The following is a 21,858-nucleotide window of genomic DNA, read 5'->3' as shown; positions in this document are numbered from 1 at the left end:
ACACGTGTCTCTTTCCCTTCTGGTTTCCTCAGTGTGTATGCCTAGCAGTGGGATTGCTGGATCATAAGGCAGTTCTATTTCCAGTTTTTTAAGGAATCTCCACACTGTTCTCCATAGTGGCTGTACTAGGTTGCATTCCCACCAACAGTGTAAGAGGGTTCCCTTTTCTCCACACCCTCTCCAGCATTTATAATTTGTAGACTTTTGGATCGCAGCCATTCTGACTGGTGTGAAATGGTACCTCATAGTGGTTTTGATTTGCATTTCTCTGATAATGAGTGATGTTGAGCATCTTTTCATGTGTTTGTTAGCCATCTGTATGTCTTCTTTGGAGAAATGTCTATTTAGTTCTTTGGCCCATTTTTTGATTGGGTCGTTTATTTTTCTGGAGTTGAGCTGTAGGAGTTGCTTGTATATTTTTGAGATTAGTTGTTTGTCGGTTGCTTCATTTGCTATTATTTTCTCCCATTCTGAAGGCTGTCTTTTCACCTTGCTAATAGTTTCCTTTGATGTGCAGAAGCTTTTAAGGTTAATTAGGTCCCATTTGTTTATTTTTGCTTTTATTTCCAATATTCTGGGAGGTGGGTCATAGAGGATCCTGCTGTGATGTATGTCAGAGAGTGTTTTGCCTATGTTCTCCTCTAGGAGTTTTGTAGTTTCTGGTCTTACGTTTAGATCTTTAATCCATTTTGAGTTTATTTTTGTGTATGGTGTTAGAAAGTGGTCCAGTTTCATTCTTTTACAAGTGGATGACCAGATTTCCCAGCACCACTTGTTAAAGAGATTGTCTTTAATCCATTGTTGTTAACCTTTTAAAGGCCATTTTGGTTACAGTTAGGTCAGGTTTTAGTATAATTTTGAGAATATAACCATATGTTCCTCTTAAGAGAGAAGTGATTCTTCTGTATCAAATTGAGCTTCAGGATTTCAACAAGCTCCCATCATTTTAACAAGCTTGTATGGAGGGAACATTTTTTAATTTTATTTTTAATTTTCTGTAAACCTTTGAATTTTCTTAGAGGAGATATTTTAAGTTAACACTTAGCATTGTAGTTTTTTTTTTTCCCATTTAAAAAAAAATTTAAAAACAATGATGTAACATAATAAATTATAACCTCAGTCAGAATGTCTGATTTTAATAGAGTAGATAGCATTAACATATTATATAAGGGAAAAGCATAACAGTAAAAATGAGCTACACATACTAAGTGTAGTTGTTTGTATATAAGCATATTAATCCATCCTCTGGTGGTATCATCTCAGTTTGGGATGAAAGTCATACTCAAATCACATAAATACTTGTTTTGTATGTTTTTCTCTTACAGCATAGCATAGGAAGACGGGCTTATTTTGAATGCAGAGGACTGTGTGTAGATTTACTGTATTGGTTAAACATTTTTTGTGCTAATAAGGAATGAACATTAATCAAAGCCTTATAAAATACACACTTTGTTTTATTTTCCTTCTTCAAAGACTACTAAGTCTCATGAACATGTTCTGTTTGTGTTTGTTAAAGTCATACAATGGAGCATTAAGAAAGAAGCTCGAATAAGAGTGGTAGGATTGCTGATGTTACTTGTTGAAATGAATGAAATGAAAACAGTGGTATTAGGCTTCCTTATACAATTAACCCTTTGTAAATTAGGTCATTATATGAATGGTCTAACTTGTGATTTTAGTTTCTTTGTAGGATTTTACTGCTTTGTTTTTTTTTTTTAAATCATGTATGAAGTACAGTCAGGGGGATACTTATCATCTAAAATATTTTCTTGAGGATTCACCCAAGGTGTGAATTTCACCTTACTCTCTATATGTTAAATCTTATTCTTATAGTTGAAACAATTATCCAGCTAGAGTTGGAGTGGGGGCTTCTGTTCCTCTTAATAAGTATGAATGGTTATCATTTTGTATAATCTTAGATTTCATGAAATAATGGAACTCACAATTTCATACTGGTTATAATAATTGTATATTTTTTTCTCCAAGGATAACTATTATTTCTTTCAAGATCAATCAGAAGGGCTGTTTTCCTCCTTCTCATATTGATGGAGAGCATGTTAATGACAAATGAATAATTTGCTATTGAACCCAGTTAGACTTAGCCTTTATACTTTGTAACATTCCTAAAAAAGCAAATATTATATATCTTCTGTTTCACAACTCTATTCCATGTTATCTCATGTAGAGACGTGTTCTCAGAAAATTTATACTGTGTACCAACTGAATGAATCATTCTGAATATCTATTGTCTCCTTAGTCCTTCATTCTTTTTTATTGGTTAAAATGTTAGTCTTCTAAACTATAATCTTTGGTTGGCCTTTGGTTTTAGAGATTTGTCTGCTGATGATTCACATTTGTTAAAATCTCCCTTTAGACTTTAAAGTCAGGCACCAGTTCTGCTTTACTAGATGCAACTTAGTTTTCTCTGTGCTCTTGAATAACTTCCTTTTCAGTAAACTTCAGTTTGTTCTGTGGTAAATGCCTGTATGCAGCCATTTCCTCTTCTGTGAAGATTTGTTTTTCTGGCAGTGCTATTTTATGTTCAAGTAATCAGTATGGAGGAGTAAGGACCTTTTAGAAATGAAAGAAAATCAGAGCCCTTCCAACCTTCTTTCATAACTTTAAGATGGTAAAAAACAGGGTTGGTTTTATGAAGGAATTGAAGGAATAAAGGTCCCTAATGAATGGTAGCTGTATATTCTTAGGGAGGTAAAACTTGAAATAATTCATCATCAGTTTTAATAACCACGTAGTGGTATTTTGTGTCTAAAAAAGGGGGAGGGAGTAGAATGGAGCATTTAAAATAGTGTTGTGATATATTTAAAAGAAACAATGAAAATGGATTGCCTCTGAGATTCCATTTTGTCTTCAAAAAGGAGTGCCTTTCTTCCATTTCCTGTCTTCCTCTGAAGCATAGATACTGACATTTTGATAATGATTTTGATCATCCTGGCTCACCAAGTTAATTTTTAGAAATTCTGTTTTGAGACTTGAGGAGTATGAGTGGTGGGTTGGGTATTTTAGGCGTTAGGATAGGAAGAAGGCCAATTTAAAAACTACATACATGGCCAGTCCAGTAAGCTGGAAATGTTCTGTTAAGTCACTTAAAAAACAAATTCAAACTTTATTAGTTTTTATGAAAGAAAATGTGTAAGTTTTAAATAATTTGAAATTCATGTCCTAAGGTAAAGCAATGCTTTCTCTGACATACGGGCCAAAGAGTTCCTCAAGCATTAAACATTTATGTCCCCAAATAATAAAAAATTTATGACTTCAATAACTGTGAAAATTTCTACCTTTCTCCCACGAATTGCTTACCACCCTTGAAATAAAAAGGAGTGTGACAGTGTAAGATTCTTTTACTATGTGAACTTTTACATTCACTAAATATATCATAATATAAAAAGTAACATTTTAAAGAAAATAATAAAATGAATAACTACATATCCATTTATCTAACATTCTCAGTACCTTTTTAAAAGTAGCATTTTAAAAATCCAGTTGTCACTCATATAGGAGGCAAGGTACTTACTTCTGTATTATCTAATGAGCATCTATAAATCAGTAAGTGAAAGATAATCTATCAGAGAGCATTGTTGTTCAGTCGCTAAGTAGTGTCTGACTCTTTGTGACTCCATGAACAGCAGCACACCTGGCTTCCCTGTCCTTCACTATCTCCCAGAGTTTGCTCATACTCATGTCCATTGAGTCAGAGATGCCATCCAACCATATCATCCCCTGTCACTCCCTTCACCTCTTGCCCTCAATCTCTCCCAGCATCAGAGTCTTTTCCAATGAGTCGGCTCTTAACAGATGGCCAAAGTTTTGGAGCTTCAACATCAGTCCTTCCAGTGCGTATTCAGGGTTGATTTCCTTTAGGATTTGACTGGTTTGATCTCCTTGCTGTCCAAGGGACTCTAAAGAGTCTTCTCTAGCACCACAATTCAAAACCATCAATTCTTTGGCACTCAGCCTTCTTTATGGTCAGGCTCTCACAAACATGCATGACTATTGGAAAAATCATATCTTTGACCATACAGACCTTTGTTGGCAAAATGATATCTCTGGCTTTTTAATATGCTAAGTTTGTCATAATTTTTCTTCCAGGGAGCTTCTTATAATTTCGTGGCTGCAGTCACTGTCTGCAGTGATTTTGGAGCCCAAGAAAATAAAATCTGTCACTGTTCTTAGTTTTTCCCCATCTATTTGCCAGGAAGTGATGGGACCAGATGCCATGATCTTAGTTTTCTGAATGTTGAGTTTTAAACCCGCTTTGTCACTCTCCTCTTTCACTTTCATCAAGAGACTCTTTAGTTCCTCTTCACTTTGTGCCATTGGAATGTTACTGTCTGCATATCTGAGATTGTTGATATTTCTCCTGGCAATCTTGCTTCCAGCTTGTGAATCTCCTAGCCCAACATTTCTCATGAAGTACTCTGCATATAAGTTAAATAAGCAGGATGACAATATACAACCTTACACTCCTTCCCTAATCTTGAACCAGTCTGTTGTTCCGTGTCTGGTTCTAACTGTTGCTTCTTGTCCTGTACAGGTTTCTCAGGAGACAGGTAAGGTGGTCTGGTATTCTCATGTCTTTACGAGTTTTCCACAGTTTTTTGTGATCCACACAGTCAAAGACTTTAGCATAGTCAGTGAAGCAGATTTTTTTTAGAATTCCCTTGCATTTTCTAGGAATGTTGGCACTTTGATCTCTGGTTCCTCTGCCTTTTCTAAATCAAGATTATACATCTGGAAATTCTTGGTTCACGTACTGTTGAAGCTTAGCTTGAAGGATTTGAGCATGACCTTGCTAGCATGTGAAATGAGTTTAGTTATATGGTAGTTTAAACAAGCTACTAAGTTAGCCAATTATTGTTTCATGGGTAGTGGTAGAAGACATGAGACTCTTGGGTCAGAGACAAAGAACATTATCATTCAAGCTACAAGATGGGCCCAGACACCCGTTGTATACACACAGTTTGCATTGCAGTTGAGTAATCCAAGTCCAAAGGTCCAGCACTTTGCAAGCAAGCAACAAATATTATAGCTAACTACAAAAAGCTAGTCCTGCTTCCCCAGAGGTGCAAAGAGTTACATGGAAGTAGTGCTCTGGCTGCCTTGACCTATTTATTAATAGTTGCCTATTTAGCTACAGAACCTGCTCCATATCATGAGACAGATGAACCTCAGAATCAGTTACACTCTCTGAGAATGAGGAACGGAACACAGGGACACTGATGGACTGCCTTTCCTAACCATTTTTTTAAAGAGATTTTTCTTGTATGTTCACGAATAAGATAGACCTGTATTTTACTGTTCTTATTTAATTTTCTCAAAGAGTTTGCATAGTATGTAATTAATCCATTTCTTGAAATTTTTGTGGAACAAGGCTATAAAACTATCATTGCCTGGTGAAACTATCACCTCGATGTGTTGGTACTTATAAGAACCGTCAAGTCCTTCTAATTGTTCATGAGTTAGTTTTGCTGGACCATATCTGTAATATTGAAATTTTTTAGCTTTTTAAAGTTTTCAGATTTGTTTGCATAAAAGTGTTGATGATATTCTCTAGATATATTTTTAAGCTCTGTTTATATTACCCCTTTCTTCATTAGTAAGATTATTTGTGCCTTCTCTCTTTTTTACTAATTTATTTCCCGAGGGGTTTGTCAGTTATGTTCTTTTCAGTGAATCAGTGTTGCCTTTTATTTTTTAAAAACTGGTTTGTTTCTGTTTTTCTTTATTCTGTTGTTCCATTTATCAGTATTACAATTTTTTCCTTTTTAAGTTGGATATATGGCTTATTCATACTTTGAGTTCCTTATTTGAAAATAAATAAAAGTATTTAAGATCATACATTTTTTTTGTCAAGACTAAATTTACTTGGCAGTTTTTTGGCATCCTATGCTTTTGATGTGAAACATTATCATTGTTTTGGCCTAAGTATTATTATTATGCATGTGTGCCTGCTAATTCTCTTCAGTTGTGTCCAACTCTTTGTGACCCTATGGAGTGTAGCCCTCCAGGCTCCTCTGTCAATGGGATTCGCCAGGCAAGAATACTGGAGTAAGTAGCAATGCCCTTGTCCAGGGGAGCTTTCTGACTCAGGGATTGAACCTGTGTCTCTCATGTCTCCTGCATTGGCAGGCAGGTTCTTTACCATTTATGCCTCCTGGGAAACTTTATTATTAGGTTTATCATACCTTCTTTGACTCATCAGTTATTTAAAATTTCCATGCATGTGTGACTTTAGATTAGCTTTCTTTTATTGTTAGCTTTAAACTTAATTGCATTATAGGCAGTTAAGGTAGCCTGTATGAATCAGGTCTTTTACATCTATTGATTCTTGCTTTATGGCCTTGTATGTGATCAATTTTTATAAATGTTTTACTGCATCTGAAAAGAGTATTGTTTCTCTAATTGTTGGGCACACGTCTATATATATTTCTCCATTATATCAAATTTGTTGGTGTTCCTCAGATTTTCTGTATCTTTATAAATTTTTGGCTGTTTGCTTTTTGAATAATTAAGTTGTATATGCTAACATTTCCATTTAAATTCTGGATTTGTTCATTTTCCCCATGTCGTTTTGTTAGCTTTTGCTTTATAGCCTTTGAGATTATTTTATTAGGTATACCATCTATGCCTGTATATTTCTCTTGTTGTTGTTCATTTGTTAAGTTGTGTCTGACTTTTGTGATCCCATGGACTGTAGCATGCCACCTTTCCCTGTTCCTCACTATTTTCCGGAGTTTGCTCAAATTCATATCCATTGAATCAGTGATACTGTCCAGCCATCTCATCCTCTATCTCCATCTTCTCCTTTTGCCTTTAATCTTTCCCAGCATCACGGTCTTTTCCAGTGAGTTGGTCGTTTACATCAGGTGGCCAAAGTATTGCTCTACCTTCAGGTAATTTGAACCTGATAGTATGTCTGAGTCTTTTGTTAGTGTTTTCATCTTATAGTCTTTGTTATCTAATGTAATAGCTATGCAAGTTTTCTTTTGGAAATTGTTTGAATGTATCTTTTTTCATTTGTTTACTTTCAGCCTTTCTGTGTACTTATGCTTAGATGTCTCTTACAAATAGTATATAATTGGTCTTTGTTCTTAATCTAGTCTGACTTTTTTTGTTTTTAATGTGTAGGTTCAAACCAGTTGCCTTAACTCTATTCCAGTTGTTGATATTCTTGTATTGTTGCCATCCTACAATTTGATTCCATTCTTTGTGTGATTTTTCTCTTTTTGCCTTTCTAAAACAGATTTTTTTCCCCTTGTTCATTTCTCAACCTGTGTACTTCTGTTGGTTTGGGATTTGTACATTTTATTTCTGGATTCTTAGTGATCACTCTTGAAATTGTATCTTGAATATAGTTTTGAAAAAATTAAATTTTTATCACCTTTTTTACCAAACCATTTGCATGGACTGAAAATGACCTCTTTGTTGACAGACATTCACATTTGGTAAATGTTGACAGATGTATGCAGTTGCATAACCACCAGTACAGTTGAGACATAAGATTGTTCTGGTATCCTCCAGAATTAATTTGTGTTTGTTGAAGTCAACACCTCCTCCTACTATCAGCCCTCGGCAAGTACTTTCCCAGAAATGTCATACATGGAAACATAGTATGTAAACTTTTGAGTCAGGATTCTTTCATTTAGCTTAATGTATTTGAGGTTCATCAGTGTTGTGTATTTTGATAGTGCATTTCTATTGCTGAGTAGTTTCTGACTGTGTGGACATACTACTAAATTTAATCTGTTCAAAGTTGAAGGACATGTGGGTTGTTTCCAGTTATGGTTGATTAGGGATTCTAAACATTTGTATAGATTTTTGTGTGAAGTAAGTTTCTCTTTTCCTTGGGTAAATAGATAGGACTGGAACTGACAGGTGGTATGGTAAATGTATGTTAAACCTCATAAGAAACTGCCAGACTGTTTATCTGGCTGATAACGGAGCATAGTGGATTTTTCATTTTGTATTCCTGCCAAATATATGAGAGGATTTTATTTGGCCGTGCCTTCTTGTCAGCACTTTTTGGTATTATCAGTATGTTCTATTTTTTTTCATCCTAGTACGCTATAGTAATATCTCATTGTGGTTTAAATTTGTCATTTCTCTGATGAGAAATTATGGCAACTTTTGCATAATTGATATTTTTTAATTACTGAGATTTTGAGAGTTCATGAAATGTTCTAGATTCAAGTTCCTTTTAAAAGTATGTTTTACAGATGTTTCCTGGCTTGTATGTTTATTTTCTTGATTAGAAACTTTTAAAAAGCAATTTTCCATTTCATTGCAGTCCCATTTATCACTTGTTTTTGTCTATGGTTTGTCTTTGGTGTCATACCTAAGATGTATTATTTGCCTTATTCAAGTACATGAAGATTTTCTTTTAGAAATTTTATAGTTAGGTTTTACATATAGGTCTGTGGTCTGTTTTGAGTTAATTTTTGTGTATATGGTGCAAAGTCTATTCATTTGTGTATGCACACCCAGTCATTCCAGCTGTTTATTGAAAAGATTATACTTTCTACATGAGTTTTCTTGCAACTTTGACAAAGTTATTATTTGACCCAAAGATATGTGGGTCTACTGTTAGATATATTATCTTATCCACTGATCTGTGCCAATACCAAAATGTTTGATTACTGTAGCTTTATGATAAGCTCTGAGATTATATAGTATGAGTTCTCCAACTCTGTAGTTATTTTTCAAAATTGCATTGACACATCTAAATGCTTTGCACTTCCATATAAGTTTTAGAATCAGCTTATAATTTTTGCAAAATATCCTGCTGGAATTTTAATTGGAATTGTATTGAATATGTAGATCAGTTTGGAGGAAGAATAAATATCATAATCTTGACACTTAATATTGACTCTTCCAATCTATGAATACTGTGTACCTCTTCATTTATGCACGTTTTTTTTAATTCCTTCAATGTTTTGTAGTTTTCAGCATGCAGATCTTGCAAATATTTTGCTAGATTTATATATTTTTGCTGGATTTGCTGGTTATTTGATGTTATTGTAAATGATGTTGCCTTTTAAATGTCCAATTATTCACTGATATTTTATAGAATTATAATGCAGTTTATTTAAATGTATATTGACCTTGTCCCTTGAAACATTTGTAAACTTATTACTTCTAGGAACTTTTACAACCTTTTAATCTGTGAATACAGATCTTTTCATTTCTTTCTGTGTGCTTTTTTTTTTTTTTTTTGCTTTATCACACTGCCAAGGACAATATTAAATAGAAATGGTGACACTGCACATCCTTGCTCCATTCTCAATTTTATGGAGAAAAAGTGCTCAGTCTTTCATTGTGAATTATATTATTAATAGCTGCAAGTTTTCTGGTAGATGCTTTTTCAAGTTAAATAAATTTCCCTTCTGTTACTTTGGGCTTTCCTTGTGGCTCAACTGGTAAAGAATCCGCCTGCAGTGCAGGAGGCCTGGGTTTCATCCCTGGGTTGGAAAGATCCTCTGGAGAAAGGATAGGCTACTTACTCCAGTATTCTGGCCTGGAGAATTCCATGGACTGTATAGAGTCCATGGTGGGGACAAAGAGCCAGACATGACTTTCACTTTTCACTTTCCTATTACTTCACTTTTGCTGAGGATTTTTGTCGTTAGTACAAGTTGAATTAGTCAAATACTTTCTCTGCAACTGTTGAGATGAGCATGACTTTTCTTCTTTACTTTATTTGCTAAATTATATTGGTGTTTTTTCAGTAATAATCAGCCTTCTGTCAATAGATAGAACTCACCTTCTTGTCCCATTTTAAATACCACTTGACCATAATGTGTTCTGTTTTTAATATATTGCTGAAATAACTGTATTGCTAGTGTTTTGTTGAAGATTTATACATTTATGATAATAAGACATTCTGTAGTATAATTTTTGCAGTGCTTTTGTCTGGCTTGATACCAGGATACTGCTGACTTTGTAAATTGAATTGAAAAGTGTTACTCAGACATCTTGAATAGTTTCCATTTATATTATTGCTTTCTTACCTTATGGGATGAATCTTCCAGTAAAAATATATGGGCCTGAAATTTTTTTTGTTGAAAAGTTCTTAACTAGTAATTCAGTTTTTCATTAATACAAGACATTGAGGTTATCCTTATCTCAATGTAGCCACTTCTGTTCTTTTGGTTACTGTTTGTAGGGTGTATCTCTTTCTGTAAAAGATTACTTTCAGTCTATTTTTGTCTTTATAGTGTGCCTTTTTAAGATAGCGTATAAGTCTTGTTTTATTAGTCATTCTGCAGTTCTCTGCTTTTTAATCTGAGTTTAATTCACTTACATCTAATGTGTTTGCTGATGAAGTGGGATTCATGTCAGTTATTTTGCTATTTGTTTTCTGTATGTGTTATGTTCTTTTTGTTCCACTGTCTCTCAATTAATGCCTTCTTTTGTGCTAGATGGATATTTTCCAGTGTACCAATTTAATTCCCTTGTTTCTTTTGCTGTATTATTTTGAGTTATTTTCTTAGTGATTACCTTAAAGATTACAGTTAACATCTTAGTTTACAGTAATTTAATTTGGACTAGTAGCAGTTTAATTTCAGTAATATAAAAGAACTTTGCATCTGTATCTCCATTCACTTCTCTTTTATGCTGCTGTCATTACAAATATCATCTTTTTACCTTGTGTGCCTGTCAACATAGATTTCTGATTATTGCTGTGTGCAGTTATCTCTCAGATAGGAGGGAAAAAGTTAGAAAATTAAATGTACACTGTCTTTTATATGTTACTGTGTGGACTACCTTTACTGGTACTCTTGAGTTTTCATGTGGATTCAAGTTACTATTCTGTTTTCTTTCAGTTCAGCTAATAGAATCTGTTCAGTATTTCCTGAGGGGTTAGCATGCTAGTGAGAAACTCAGGTTTTGTTTGTTTGGGAATATCTTGCTATCCCCATTATTTTTGAAGGATATTTTTGCTGGATATAGAATTCCTAGGTTGAAAGTTCTTTTTATTTTTCCTTTAGTACTTGGAATGTGTTATTCTACTGCCTTTTGGCTTCTGTGGTTTCTGATGAGAAATCAGCTGTTAATCTTATTTTGAGGCTCGGTGCACCATGTGTCATGTCTATCTTAGATTCTTTGACTTTGCACAGTTTTATTACAATTTGTCCAGGGTCTCTCTTACATTTTATTTTACTTGGAATTTATTTGGCTTCTTCTGTTAATGTTTTTCATTAAATTTGGGATGCTTTTGACCATTATTTCTTTAAGTTTTTTTCCTGTTCTTTTCTCTCCTTCTCTTCTGGGACTCTCATTATGTATAAGTTGGTATATTTGTTGTCTGATAGATCTCTGAGCTCTGTTAATTTTTCTTCATTCTTTTTTCTTTCTTTTCCTCAGACTGTGTAATTTTAAATAACTTCTCTTCAAGGTCACACATCTTTTCTTCTACCCTCTGCTCTTGAGCCCTTCTAGTGATTTTTAAAAAAATTTTATAATTTCTATTTTGTTCCTTTTATAATTTCTGTTTATTTTTTGATATTCTTTATTTGGTGAGATGTCATTCTCATACTTTAATTCTTTAGGCATGGTTTTCTTCAGCTCTTTAAGCATATTAAAATAGTAGATTTCAAAGTTTTTTCTAGTAAATCCTTGGGTACAGTTTTTATTGTTTTTAGGGACAGTTTTTATTGATGGATTTCTTCTCTGTGTTTGGGACATACTCTCTTGTTTCTTTGTGTGTTTCTTAAGTTTTTGGTTAAGAATTGGGCTTTTAAAATAATGTGGCAACTTTGAAATTAGACTGTCTCCCCTTCCTGGGGTTGTCTGTTGTTGCTGCTTGTTGTGTATGTTGTTTGTTGCTTTAGTGATTTCTCAGAACTAATTTTGTAGGCTTTATCATATGTGACCATCGAAGTCTTTATTCAGTTTATGGTCAGTTAAGATTTTGATAAATGCCTGTAACCAGTAAGTCTCCCACTCTTGGCCAAGTGGCTGAGTGTGTGTTTGGGGGCAAACAATCAGTAATCAGCCAGGAAGTTTGTAATTCTGCTTTGTCCTTCACTTCTTTCATTGCATAACCTCAACGACAGACAGAGGTGAGAGCTTAGGCTGTTTTTAGGTTTTTTCCTAAACATGTGCATAGGTCTCCATATACATATTACCTCTGGAATCCCAGGAATATGTCAGAGCTTTTCAGAGACCATATTTACATCTCATTTCCAAGCATTTTCTTTTAAACCTTTTGGTTAGTCTGCTGTTTGCTCCAGGTGTTTCCTTGATCTTGGGCACCAACAAATTTAAGACATTTACCAATGATAACTTCCACCCTCTCCTCCAGGAAGAAGTCTCTTAACTCTTGGCAAGAATCAACTTCCAATCTCTTTATATATTGGAGCAGAAAACAAAGTACTGATCTCTCTAGAGCTCCAATTTATCATACATTAAGATTTCTTGTTCTAAGTCCCATATTTTTATTGTCTCGTGCTTTACATCTTTTTGCTGCCCAGTGGTGCATTCTGGGTAATTTCTTTGGATATAGTTTTCCTGTTCATTTGTTTTATTTTCAGCTGGTGTAATCTGCTACCTAACTCATTCATGGTTTCTTGTTTTGTTTCATTTTGTTTGTGTTGTTTTTTGGGCTTCCTTGGTGGCTCAGATGGTAAAGAACCAGCCTGCAGTGCAGGAGACCTGGGTTCAATCCCTGGATTGGAAAGATCCCCTGGAGAAGGAAATGACAACCCACTCCAGTGTTATTGCCTGGAGAATTCCATGGGCAGAGCATCCTGGCATGCCACAGTCCCTGGGGTCGCAAAGAGTTGGACATGACTGAGCAACTAACATACTTGAGCAGCGCCACACAGCATGTGGGATCTTAGTTCCCCAGGCAGGGATCTAACCTGCGCCCCTGCATTGGAAGTGTGGATTCTTAACTACTGGATTCCCAGGAAAGTCCCTCATTCATGGTCCCCACCCCCCAGTACTTTATTAGTTATGATTACATACAGTGCGTGCTTGCGTGCACACTCAGTTGCTTCAGCTGTGTCCAACTCTGCGACCCTGTAGACCATAGCCAGCCAGGCTCTTCTGTCCATGGGATACTCCAGGCAAGAATACTGGAGTGGGTAGCTATATCCTCCTCCAGGGGATCTTCCCAACCTAGGGATTGAACTTGCATCTCCTGCATTGCAGGTGAATTCTTTAGCACCGAGCCACCAGGGAAGCCCAATTGCATATAGTAAAATACCTAAATACTTAAAGATGCTGCTTGGCTAATTTTGACAAAAACACACATCTGTGAAACCACTACCTAGCTCAAGATGTAGAACATCTCCATCAACCCAGGAAGTTTCCTTTTCCACTTTCAAGTCAATTGGAAACCGCTCACCAGGTTTTCACCATGGTCGTATTATTTTACACTTCCACCAGCATCCTGCAACTTCTGAGAGTTCCAGGTTCTCCATGTTCTTTCTAACCACTGCATTGGTCAGTGTCATTTAATTTTAGATATTTGTGTTGGTGTGTGTTGTATTGAAGATTTTGTTTAATAGTTGGAACTTTCATTTCTGGAAGTTCTACACTTTTTGTTTTTTCAAATCTGTTTACTATTTTTGCATGCTTGTCTTAACAAATACTGTCTTTATTTCTTAAGAAAACATTTAGGCTGTTAACAGTAGCTTGTTTTGTTTTTAGTATTCAGATATCCCTGATCAATGTCATTTAAAAAATACTTATTTCCTTCTATATTTCACTAACTCATCTTGGTAATGATAAGTTTTCTTTTCACTTGAAGGATCTTCCTTTTCTCCATGTGTAATATTCTAACTAGGAAGACCCTCCTTTTTAATAATATCATTCATTCTTTCTCACACAAAGGCTGTTTTTCTTTCATTTAGAATATTGTCTTCAAAGATATATGTGGAACCTATGGGGTTACTTTGTGATATTACTTCAGAATTGACCAAGATTAATATGTATATTTGTGTGTGTATGTATGTATATATGTGATTTTGACACACCCAAATTATAGATAGGCAGTATAAACAGTGACATCTGAAAGAAATAGATCTTTTGAAGTTTTTCTTTATGACTGTCTCACCAGAGTATTTAATCCATATGATGTCTTTCAATTTATGTAACAGACTGAGTACAGTAAAAGTCACTTTAGAAAATTAGTATTTTGTTTTATCGTTTGTTGTTTTGTCTTCCAATTGTAACTCTTAATATATTTTATTTTTCTGTTCTTTAGGCAATCCTTTATCACAGGATATTCTCAATTTATACCAGGACCCAGATGGAACCCGAAAGCTACTGAACTTCATGCTTGACAATCTTGCAGGTAAATGTTAATTACAAAGCAGTAAACTCAACAGATATTACTGTTAGCTAAGTATCCCATGTTGCTTAAAAGCATCTGATCAGTTTTTAAAACTGCTTATAGGATGGAAGTTCTGGCATTAGTATATCCCATGGTAGTGGGACATTCTTTTTTTGCACACAGTCAGTGCTTTATATTTACCAAGCAATATATTAGGAGCATTAGTTACATTATCTTGTCAAATCTTTTAAGGAGTCTAGGAGATAGGAACTTTTACTGGCATTCTGAGATTGAGAGAATAAAGTAATTAACTTAAATATGTGGCTGACAAATGTCAGAGCTGTGAACCCAAGATGGTCTTGCTCTTAACCACAAAGATACCTAGTTATCAGTTGTTTGAATTGGATGCAGATTACTTGGAACCCACACGTGGTACACATTTTTCATGAATGAAATGATTTGTTTGATTCACTCACCTTTGTGGAAATTACGCCAGCAAGATTTTAATTAAGCACATCATATTTATGTGATTAATATAGTTGTATTCCAAATGAAAATTTTTAATATAAGAAAGCTTTTAAGTATTTTGACTGAATTTTTTTTTTTTTTTTTGCTTAAACACTCAAAATACAGGTAAAATAATGGAGATGCTGCTAAATTCAAATATTTTTCCTGGAATAATGCCTTTCTAAAATACAGAATCCTGAAACAATGCTAGAGAAATCTAGATTCAAGCATAGAGGCCGTCATCACAATATTTTTGCAGTATGCTTTTTAATTCTGACATAGAAGACACCCATCTACATATGAAAAATTTTTTTAAATAGTAAGATTTACAATAAGGGGAAATCAAATTAATGTTATTTAAAATTTTTTTGGCTAAAAAGACAAAGTTGATTGATGGAGAGAGACATCAGATTTATTAAAGAAGTCCTTTTAGTATTTAGAATATGTGGTCATTTAAGTTGTATACAAATCATGTGTTTGTTATTTTCTTCTTGTTTTGAAATAGTATTTGTCTTGTCTGTATGAATATAGCCTGTTGACCCAGCCATATGGAATATGTGGTGTGTGTGTGTGTGTGTGTGTGTGTGATTTTTAAAGAGTTTTTCTTGTGTTTTAGATATAAGCTGTTTGTTGCTATGCATGTTGTAAATATCTTTTCCCATGCTGTTATTGGTTTTCACTCTCTTAATCTGTCTGTTGATGAACAGCAAAAGTTTAACATACTCTGCTTTATTGATCTTTTTAGTATGATACTGCTTTTGTGTTCTCTTTAAGAATTTTTCCCTACCTCAAGCTCATGGATGTATTCTGTGTTATTATCTAAAAGCTCTGTTTTTCACTTGTAACATTTAGAGCTATCATCTTCTTGGAACTGATGTTTGTGTAACACGGGATTCAATTTTTATAACTTTTCCATTTGTAAATTAAATTAACCCATAGCCATTTATTGAAAAGGCTGTCCTTTCATTACTATTTTTTGTGCCCTTTTGTCATGAACCATAAATGTTTGTATGGATTTATTTCTAGAACCTCTGCTTTTTGTTACCTTCTGTTAGTCTTTATGGCAATATAAAGTTGTTATTTACAGTAGCTTTATAAAATGTTTTGAGATGCAGTAGAGTAAATCTTCCCTCTTGATTTGATCATAAAGTCTTGGCTTATTTTGGCCCCATGCTTATTTTGCCTTATAGTTTCATTAAAATTGCTAGAAACAGCCTTTCGAATTTCTCCACTCCCCCAAGTGAAAGTGTAGGGATTTTATTGGGGATGCAGTAGACTGCTCAGCAACACAGGTTTGAACTGCACAGGTCCACTTAGATGCAGATTTCTTTTCAATGAATAGTACTATAGGATCTAAAATTGGTTGAATCTGTGATGTGGAACAGAGGATACAAAGGGCTGTAAGGTTATATGTGAAGGTGTTGACTGTGCAGGGATCAGGGTCACTATCCCTGTTTTTATTCAAGAATCTACTGTAGTTTGCTTTGCAAAGAATCAGTGTATTTACAATACTACATTTTCTTCTTCTTTTTTGTTTTTTTTAAACTTTTCAGTTCAATCACTCAGTTGTGTCTGACTCTGAGACCCCAGGGACAGCAGCAAGCCAGGCCTCCTTGTCCATCACCAACTCCGAGTTTACTCAAACTCATGTCCATTGAGTCAGTGATGCCATCCAACCATCTCATCCTTTGTTGTCCCCTTCTCCTCCTGCCCTCAGTCTTTCCCAGCATTGGGGTCTTTTCAAATGAGTCAGCTCTTCACATCAGATGGCAAAAGTATTGGAGTTTCAGCTTCAACATCAGTCCTTCCAATGACACCCAGGACTGATCTCCTTTAGGATGGATTGGTTGGATCTCCTTGCTGTCCAGGGGACTCTCAAGAGTCTTCTCCAACACCACAGTTCAAAAGCATCAATTCTTTGGCACTCAGCTTTCTTTATAGTCCAACTCTCACATCCATACATGATTACTGGAAAAACCATAGCTTTGACTAGACAGACCTTTGTTGGCAAGGTAATATCTCTGCTTTTTAATATGCTGTCTAGGTTGGTCATAACTTTTCTTCCAGTGAGTAAGCATCTTTTAATTTCATGGCTGCAATCACCATCTGCGGTGATTTTGGAGCCCCCCAAAATAAAGTCTGTCACTGTTTCTTCATCTATTGGCATAATGTGATGGGCCCAGATGCCATGATCTTAGTTTTCTGAATGTTGAGTTTTAAGCCAACTTTGTCACTCTCCTCTTTCACTTTCACCAAGAGGTGCTTTAATTCTTCTTCGCTTTCTGCCATAAGGGTGGTATTATCTGCGTATCTGAGGTTATTGATATTTCTTCTGGCAATCTTGATACTGCTTGTGCTTCATCCAGCTCAGTGTTTCTCATGATGTACTTTGCATATAAGTTAAATAAGCAGGGTGACAATATACAGCCTTGATGTACTCCTTTCCTGACTTGGAACCAGTCTGTTGTTCCATGTCCAGTTCTAACTGTTGCTTCCTGACCTGCATACAGATTTCTCAAGAGGCAGGTCAGGTGGTCTGGTATTCCCATCTCTTTCAGAATTTTCCACAGTTTATTGTGATCCACACAGTCAAAGGCTTTGGCATAGTCAAGAAAGCAGAAATAGATGTTTTTCTGGAACTCTCTTGCTTTTTCAGTAATCCAGCAGATGTTGGCAATTTGATCACTGGTTCCTCTGCCTCTTCTAAAACCAGCTTGAACATCTGGAAGTTCACAGTTCACGTACTGTTGAAGCCTGGCTTGGAGAATTTTGAGCATTACTTTACTAGCGTGTGAGATGAGTGCAATTGTGCGGTAGTTTGAGCCTTCTTTGGCATTGCCTTTCTTAGGGATTGGAATGAAAACTGACCTTTTCGAGTCCTCTGGGCACTGCTGAGTTTTCCAAGTTTGCTGACAGATTGAGTGCAGCACTTTCACAGCATCATCTTTCAGGATTTGAAATAGCTCAACTGGAATTCCATCACCTCCACTAGCTTTGTTCATAGTGATACTTCCTAAGGTCCACTTGACTTCACATTCCTGGATATCTGTCTCTAGGTGAGTGATCATCATCGTGGTTATCTGGGTTGTGAAGATCCTTTTTGTACAGTTGTTCTGTGTATTCTTGCCACCTCTTCTTAATATCTTCTGCTTCTGTTAGGTCCATACCATTTCTGTCCTTTATCGAGCCCATCTTTGCATGAAATGTTCCCTTGGTATCTCTAATTTTCTTGAAGAGATCTCTAGTCTTTCCCATTCTGTTGTTTTCCTCTGTTTCTTTGCATTGATTGCTGAGGAAGGCTTTCTTATCTCTCCTTGCTATTCTTTGTAACTCTGCATTCAAATGGATATATCTTTCCTTTTTTCCTTTGCTTTTGGCTTCTCTTCATTTCACAGCTGTTTGTAAGGCTTTTTCAGACAACCACTTTGCTTTTTTGCATTTCTCTTTCTTGGGGATGGTCTTGATCCCTGTCTCCTGTACAATGTCATGAACCTCCGTCCATAGTTCATCAGGCACTCTTTCTATCAGATCTAATCCCTTGAATCTGTTTCTCACTTCTGCTGTATAATTGTAAGGGATTTGATTTAGGTCATACGTGAATGGTCTAGTGGTTTTCCCTACTTTCTTCAATTTAAGTTGGAATTTGTCAATAAGGAATTCATGGAGTGAGCCACAGTCAGCTCCTGGTCTTATTTTTGCTGTCTGTATAGAGCTTCTCCATCTTTGACTGTAAAGAATATAATCAGTCTGATTTTGGTATTGACCATCTGGTGATGTCCATGTGTAAAGTCTTCTCTCGTATTGTTGGAAGAGGGTGTTTGCTATGACTAGTGAGTTCTTTTGGCAAAACTCTATTAGCCTTTGCCCTGCTTCATTCTGTACTCCAGGGCCAAATCTGCCTGTTACTCCAGGTGTTTCTTGACTTCCTACTTTTGTATTCCAGTCCCCTATAATGAACGGGATATCTCTTTTGGGTGTTAGTTCTCGAGGGGCTTGTAGATTTTCGTAGAACCATTCAACTTCAGCTTCTTCAACATTACTGGTCGGGGCATAGACTTGGACTACCGTGATACTGAATGGTTTGCCTTGGAAACGAACAAAGATCATTCTGTCATTTTTGAGATTGCATCCAAGTACTCCTTTTCGGACTCCTGTTGACTATGATGGCTACTGCATTTCTTCTAAGGGATTTTTGCCCATAGTAGTAGATAATAATGGTCATCCATTCCAGTCCATTTTAGTTTGCTGAGTCCTAAATTGTCGACGTTCACTCTTGCCATCTCCTGTTAGACCACTTCCAATTTTCCTTGATTTTATTTTTATTTGCATTTATTTTTTGCAGCCTCCCCCTACCCCTGACCATAAGTTTTGTTTCTTCAGTTTCTTTTAGGATATCTTTTTCTTCTGTGCAATCTCCTCTTTTGGTTTAGGAACAATGTTCATTTTCAGTTCAGTTCAGTCGCTCAGTCATGTCCAAATCTTTGCGACTACATGGACCATGGCATGCCAGGCCTCCCTGTCCATCACCAACTCCTGGAGTCTACTTAGACTCATCTCCATTGAGTCAGTGATGCCATCCAACCATCTCATCCTCTGTCATCCCCTTCTCCTCCTGCCTTCAGTCTCTGTTTTTTACTATGCTGTCTAGGTTGGTCATACTTTCCTTCCAAGGAGTAAGCGTCTTTTAATTTCATGGCTGCAATTACCATCTGCAGTGATTTTGGAGCCCCAAAAAATCTGACACTGTTTCCACTGTTTCCTCATATATTTCCCATGAAGTGATGGGACCAGATGCCATGATCTTCGTTTTCTGAATGTTGAGCTTTAAGCCAACTTTTTCGTTCTCCTCTTTCACTTTCATCAAGAGGCATTTTAGTTCCTCTTTACTTTCTGCCATAAGGGTGGTGTTATCTGCATATCTGAGGTTATTGATATTTCTCCCAGCAATCTTGATTCCAGCTTGTGCTTCTTCCAGCCCAGTGTTTCTCATGATGTACTCTGCATATAATTTAAATAAACAAGGTGACAATATACAGCCTTAATGTAGTCCTCTTCCTATTTGGAACCAGTCTGTTGTTCTGTGTCCAGCAAAGAGTTTCAGAGAATACCAAGGAGAGATAAAAGCCTTCCTCAGCAATCAATGCAAAGAAGTAGAGGAAAACAACAGAATGGGAAAGACTAGAGATCTCTTCAAGAAAAGTAGAGATACCAGGAGAACATATCCCCTCATTTAATTTGTGTATTTATTAGACTGTTTACATTTAAAGTAAGAATTGATATGTAAAACTTGAAATCAGCCATTTTATTATTTGTAGTCTGTTTCCTTTATTTCTCCTTTATTTATCATTTGTTGGTTTCTTATGGGCTATTTAAACATTTTTTAGGATACCATCTTGTTTTATTTATGCTGTTTTAGAGTACCTGTCTTGTATAGTTTTCTTAATGATGACTTTTTAGATATCACAATATGCATACTTAGAACAGTCTATTGATAATAGTGCCTTCTCATTTTAAGCCAATTATTGATGCCCTACTTCCATCTGTGTCCCTTTGCCTTCTCCACTTTTAAAATATAACTGTCTCTAGTATGTCCTCTACTTACACTGAGAACCACATAGATGTTACAATTTTTGCTTCAGCTATCAGATACAATATAAGAAGCTCATGCAAAGAAGGTTAATCCACTACATTTATCCTTTCACGCATTCCTTGTTCTTTCCGTTTTGATGTTCTATTTTTTCTGCTGTTAACATTTTCTTTCTGTCTTAAGAGCTTCCTTTAGCCATTCTTTAAGGGGCAGTCTGCTAGCAACGAAGTCTTTTCGTTTTCTTTTGATAACATCTTCATTTTTCCTTGATTTATGAAGGCAAGTTCTGTTGGCCACAGAATTTGAGGTTGACAGTTATTTTCTTTTAGCTCTTGAAAAAATATTATATCAGTTCCTCTGGCACCATGGTTTTAGAAAGAAACCTATTGTTTCCTTTTAGGTAATGTGTCATTTTTCTGGTGTTTTTGAGATTCTTTGTCTTTAGTTTTTAGCAGTTTCATTATGATGTGGTTGGTGTCTGATTCTTTGGGTTTATTTTACTTGAAGTTTGTACATCTTCTTGAATGTGTAGGTTTATGTTGTTTGTTAAATTTGGGAATTTTTAGTCATTATCTCTTTGAATATTTTTTAAGTCTACATTCTGTCTCCTCTCTTTCTGAACTTTGATTTTATGAATCTTAGATCTTTTGAGGAACCCACAGGTTCCTCAGGCTTTGTTCTTTTTTTTTTTTTTCTGTTTTCTTCTTGTTGAGTAAATTCTCTTGATTTGTTCTCAAATTCAATACTCTTAGGTTTGGTTGTCCATATTATTTTGCCCTTCTACTTCTATTGTGGGCTTCCCTTGTGGCTCAGCTGGTAAAGAATCTTCCTGCAATGCGAGAGACTGGGGTTCGATCCCTGTGTTGGGAAGATCCCCTGGAGGAGAGAAAGGCTACCCACTGCAGTATTCCAGCCTGGAGAATTCCATGGACTGTATAGTCCATGGAGTCGCAAAGAGTTGACACAACTGAGGTACTTTCACTTTCCACTTTTTTGCTGGGGTTTTCTATTTTTTCATCTGTTTCAAGAGAATTGGTAATTATGAAGCAGTTTTATGTTGACTGCTTTAAAATTTCTGTCAGATAATTTCAACAGCTGAATACCTCTGTGTTATTGTCTGTTGGTAGTCTTTTCTCAAATAAATTGTGATTTTCCTGGTCTTTGGTATGACCGGTGATTTTCACTTGTGCCCTGGATATTTTTTAATACTATGTTAGGAAACTCATGACCTTTTAAAAACCTCAGTAGCAGGCAACTGCCCAGTTTAGGTTTAGCATGTGGGTTTTGTTGGCTCTTCAGACTCAGCTGGCACCCTCACTGTGGGAAACCAGGCACAGTACTGTTGATCACTGTGAGGTGTGGGAAATCACACTTTTCTTACCCCCTCTCTCAGTGCCCCTCCAGGTCTATTCCTCATGGCTTCAGGACTGTCTAGCACTTAGTGTGGCATGTATGGAAGATAAAA

At 35.8% G+C, this 21,858-nt stretch overlaps 1 protein-coding gene across 3 annotated transcripts in view; it reads left to right on the top strand.

The window, feature by feature from the left end:
* Positions 1–21,858, top strand: part of CNOT6L (CCR4-NOT transcription complex subunit 6 like) — a 115,826-nt gene that overhangs the window by 54,074 nt on the left and 39,894 nt on the right. For all 3 annotated transcript variants that reach the window (XM_024993211.2, NM_001191523.2, XM_059887509.1), the window contains one exon: positions 14,231–14,320. In XM_024993211.2, coding sequence (XP_024848979.1) covers positions 14,231–14,320 — 90 coding nt within the window. The remainder of the gene's footprint in view (positions 1–14,230; positions 14,321–21,858) is intronic.

This window comes from Bos taurus, chromosome 6, assembly GCF_002263795.3.
Source record: "Bos taurus isolate L1 Dominette 01449 registration number 42190680 breed Hereford chromosome 6, ARS-UCD2.0, whole genome shotgun sequence".
NCBI lineage: Eukaryota > Metazoa > Chordata > Mammalia > Artiodactyla > Bovidae > Bos > Bos taurus.
This window is presented reverse-complemented; position numbering and strand designations above follow the sequence as displayed.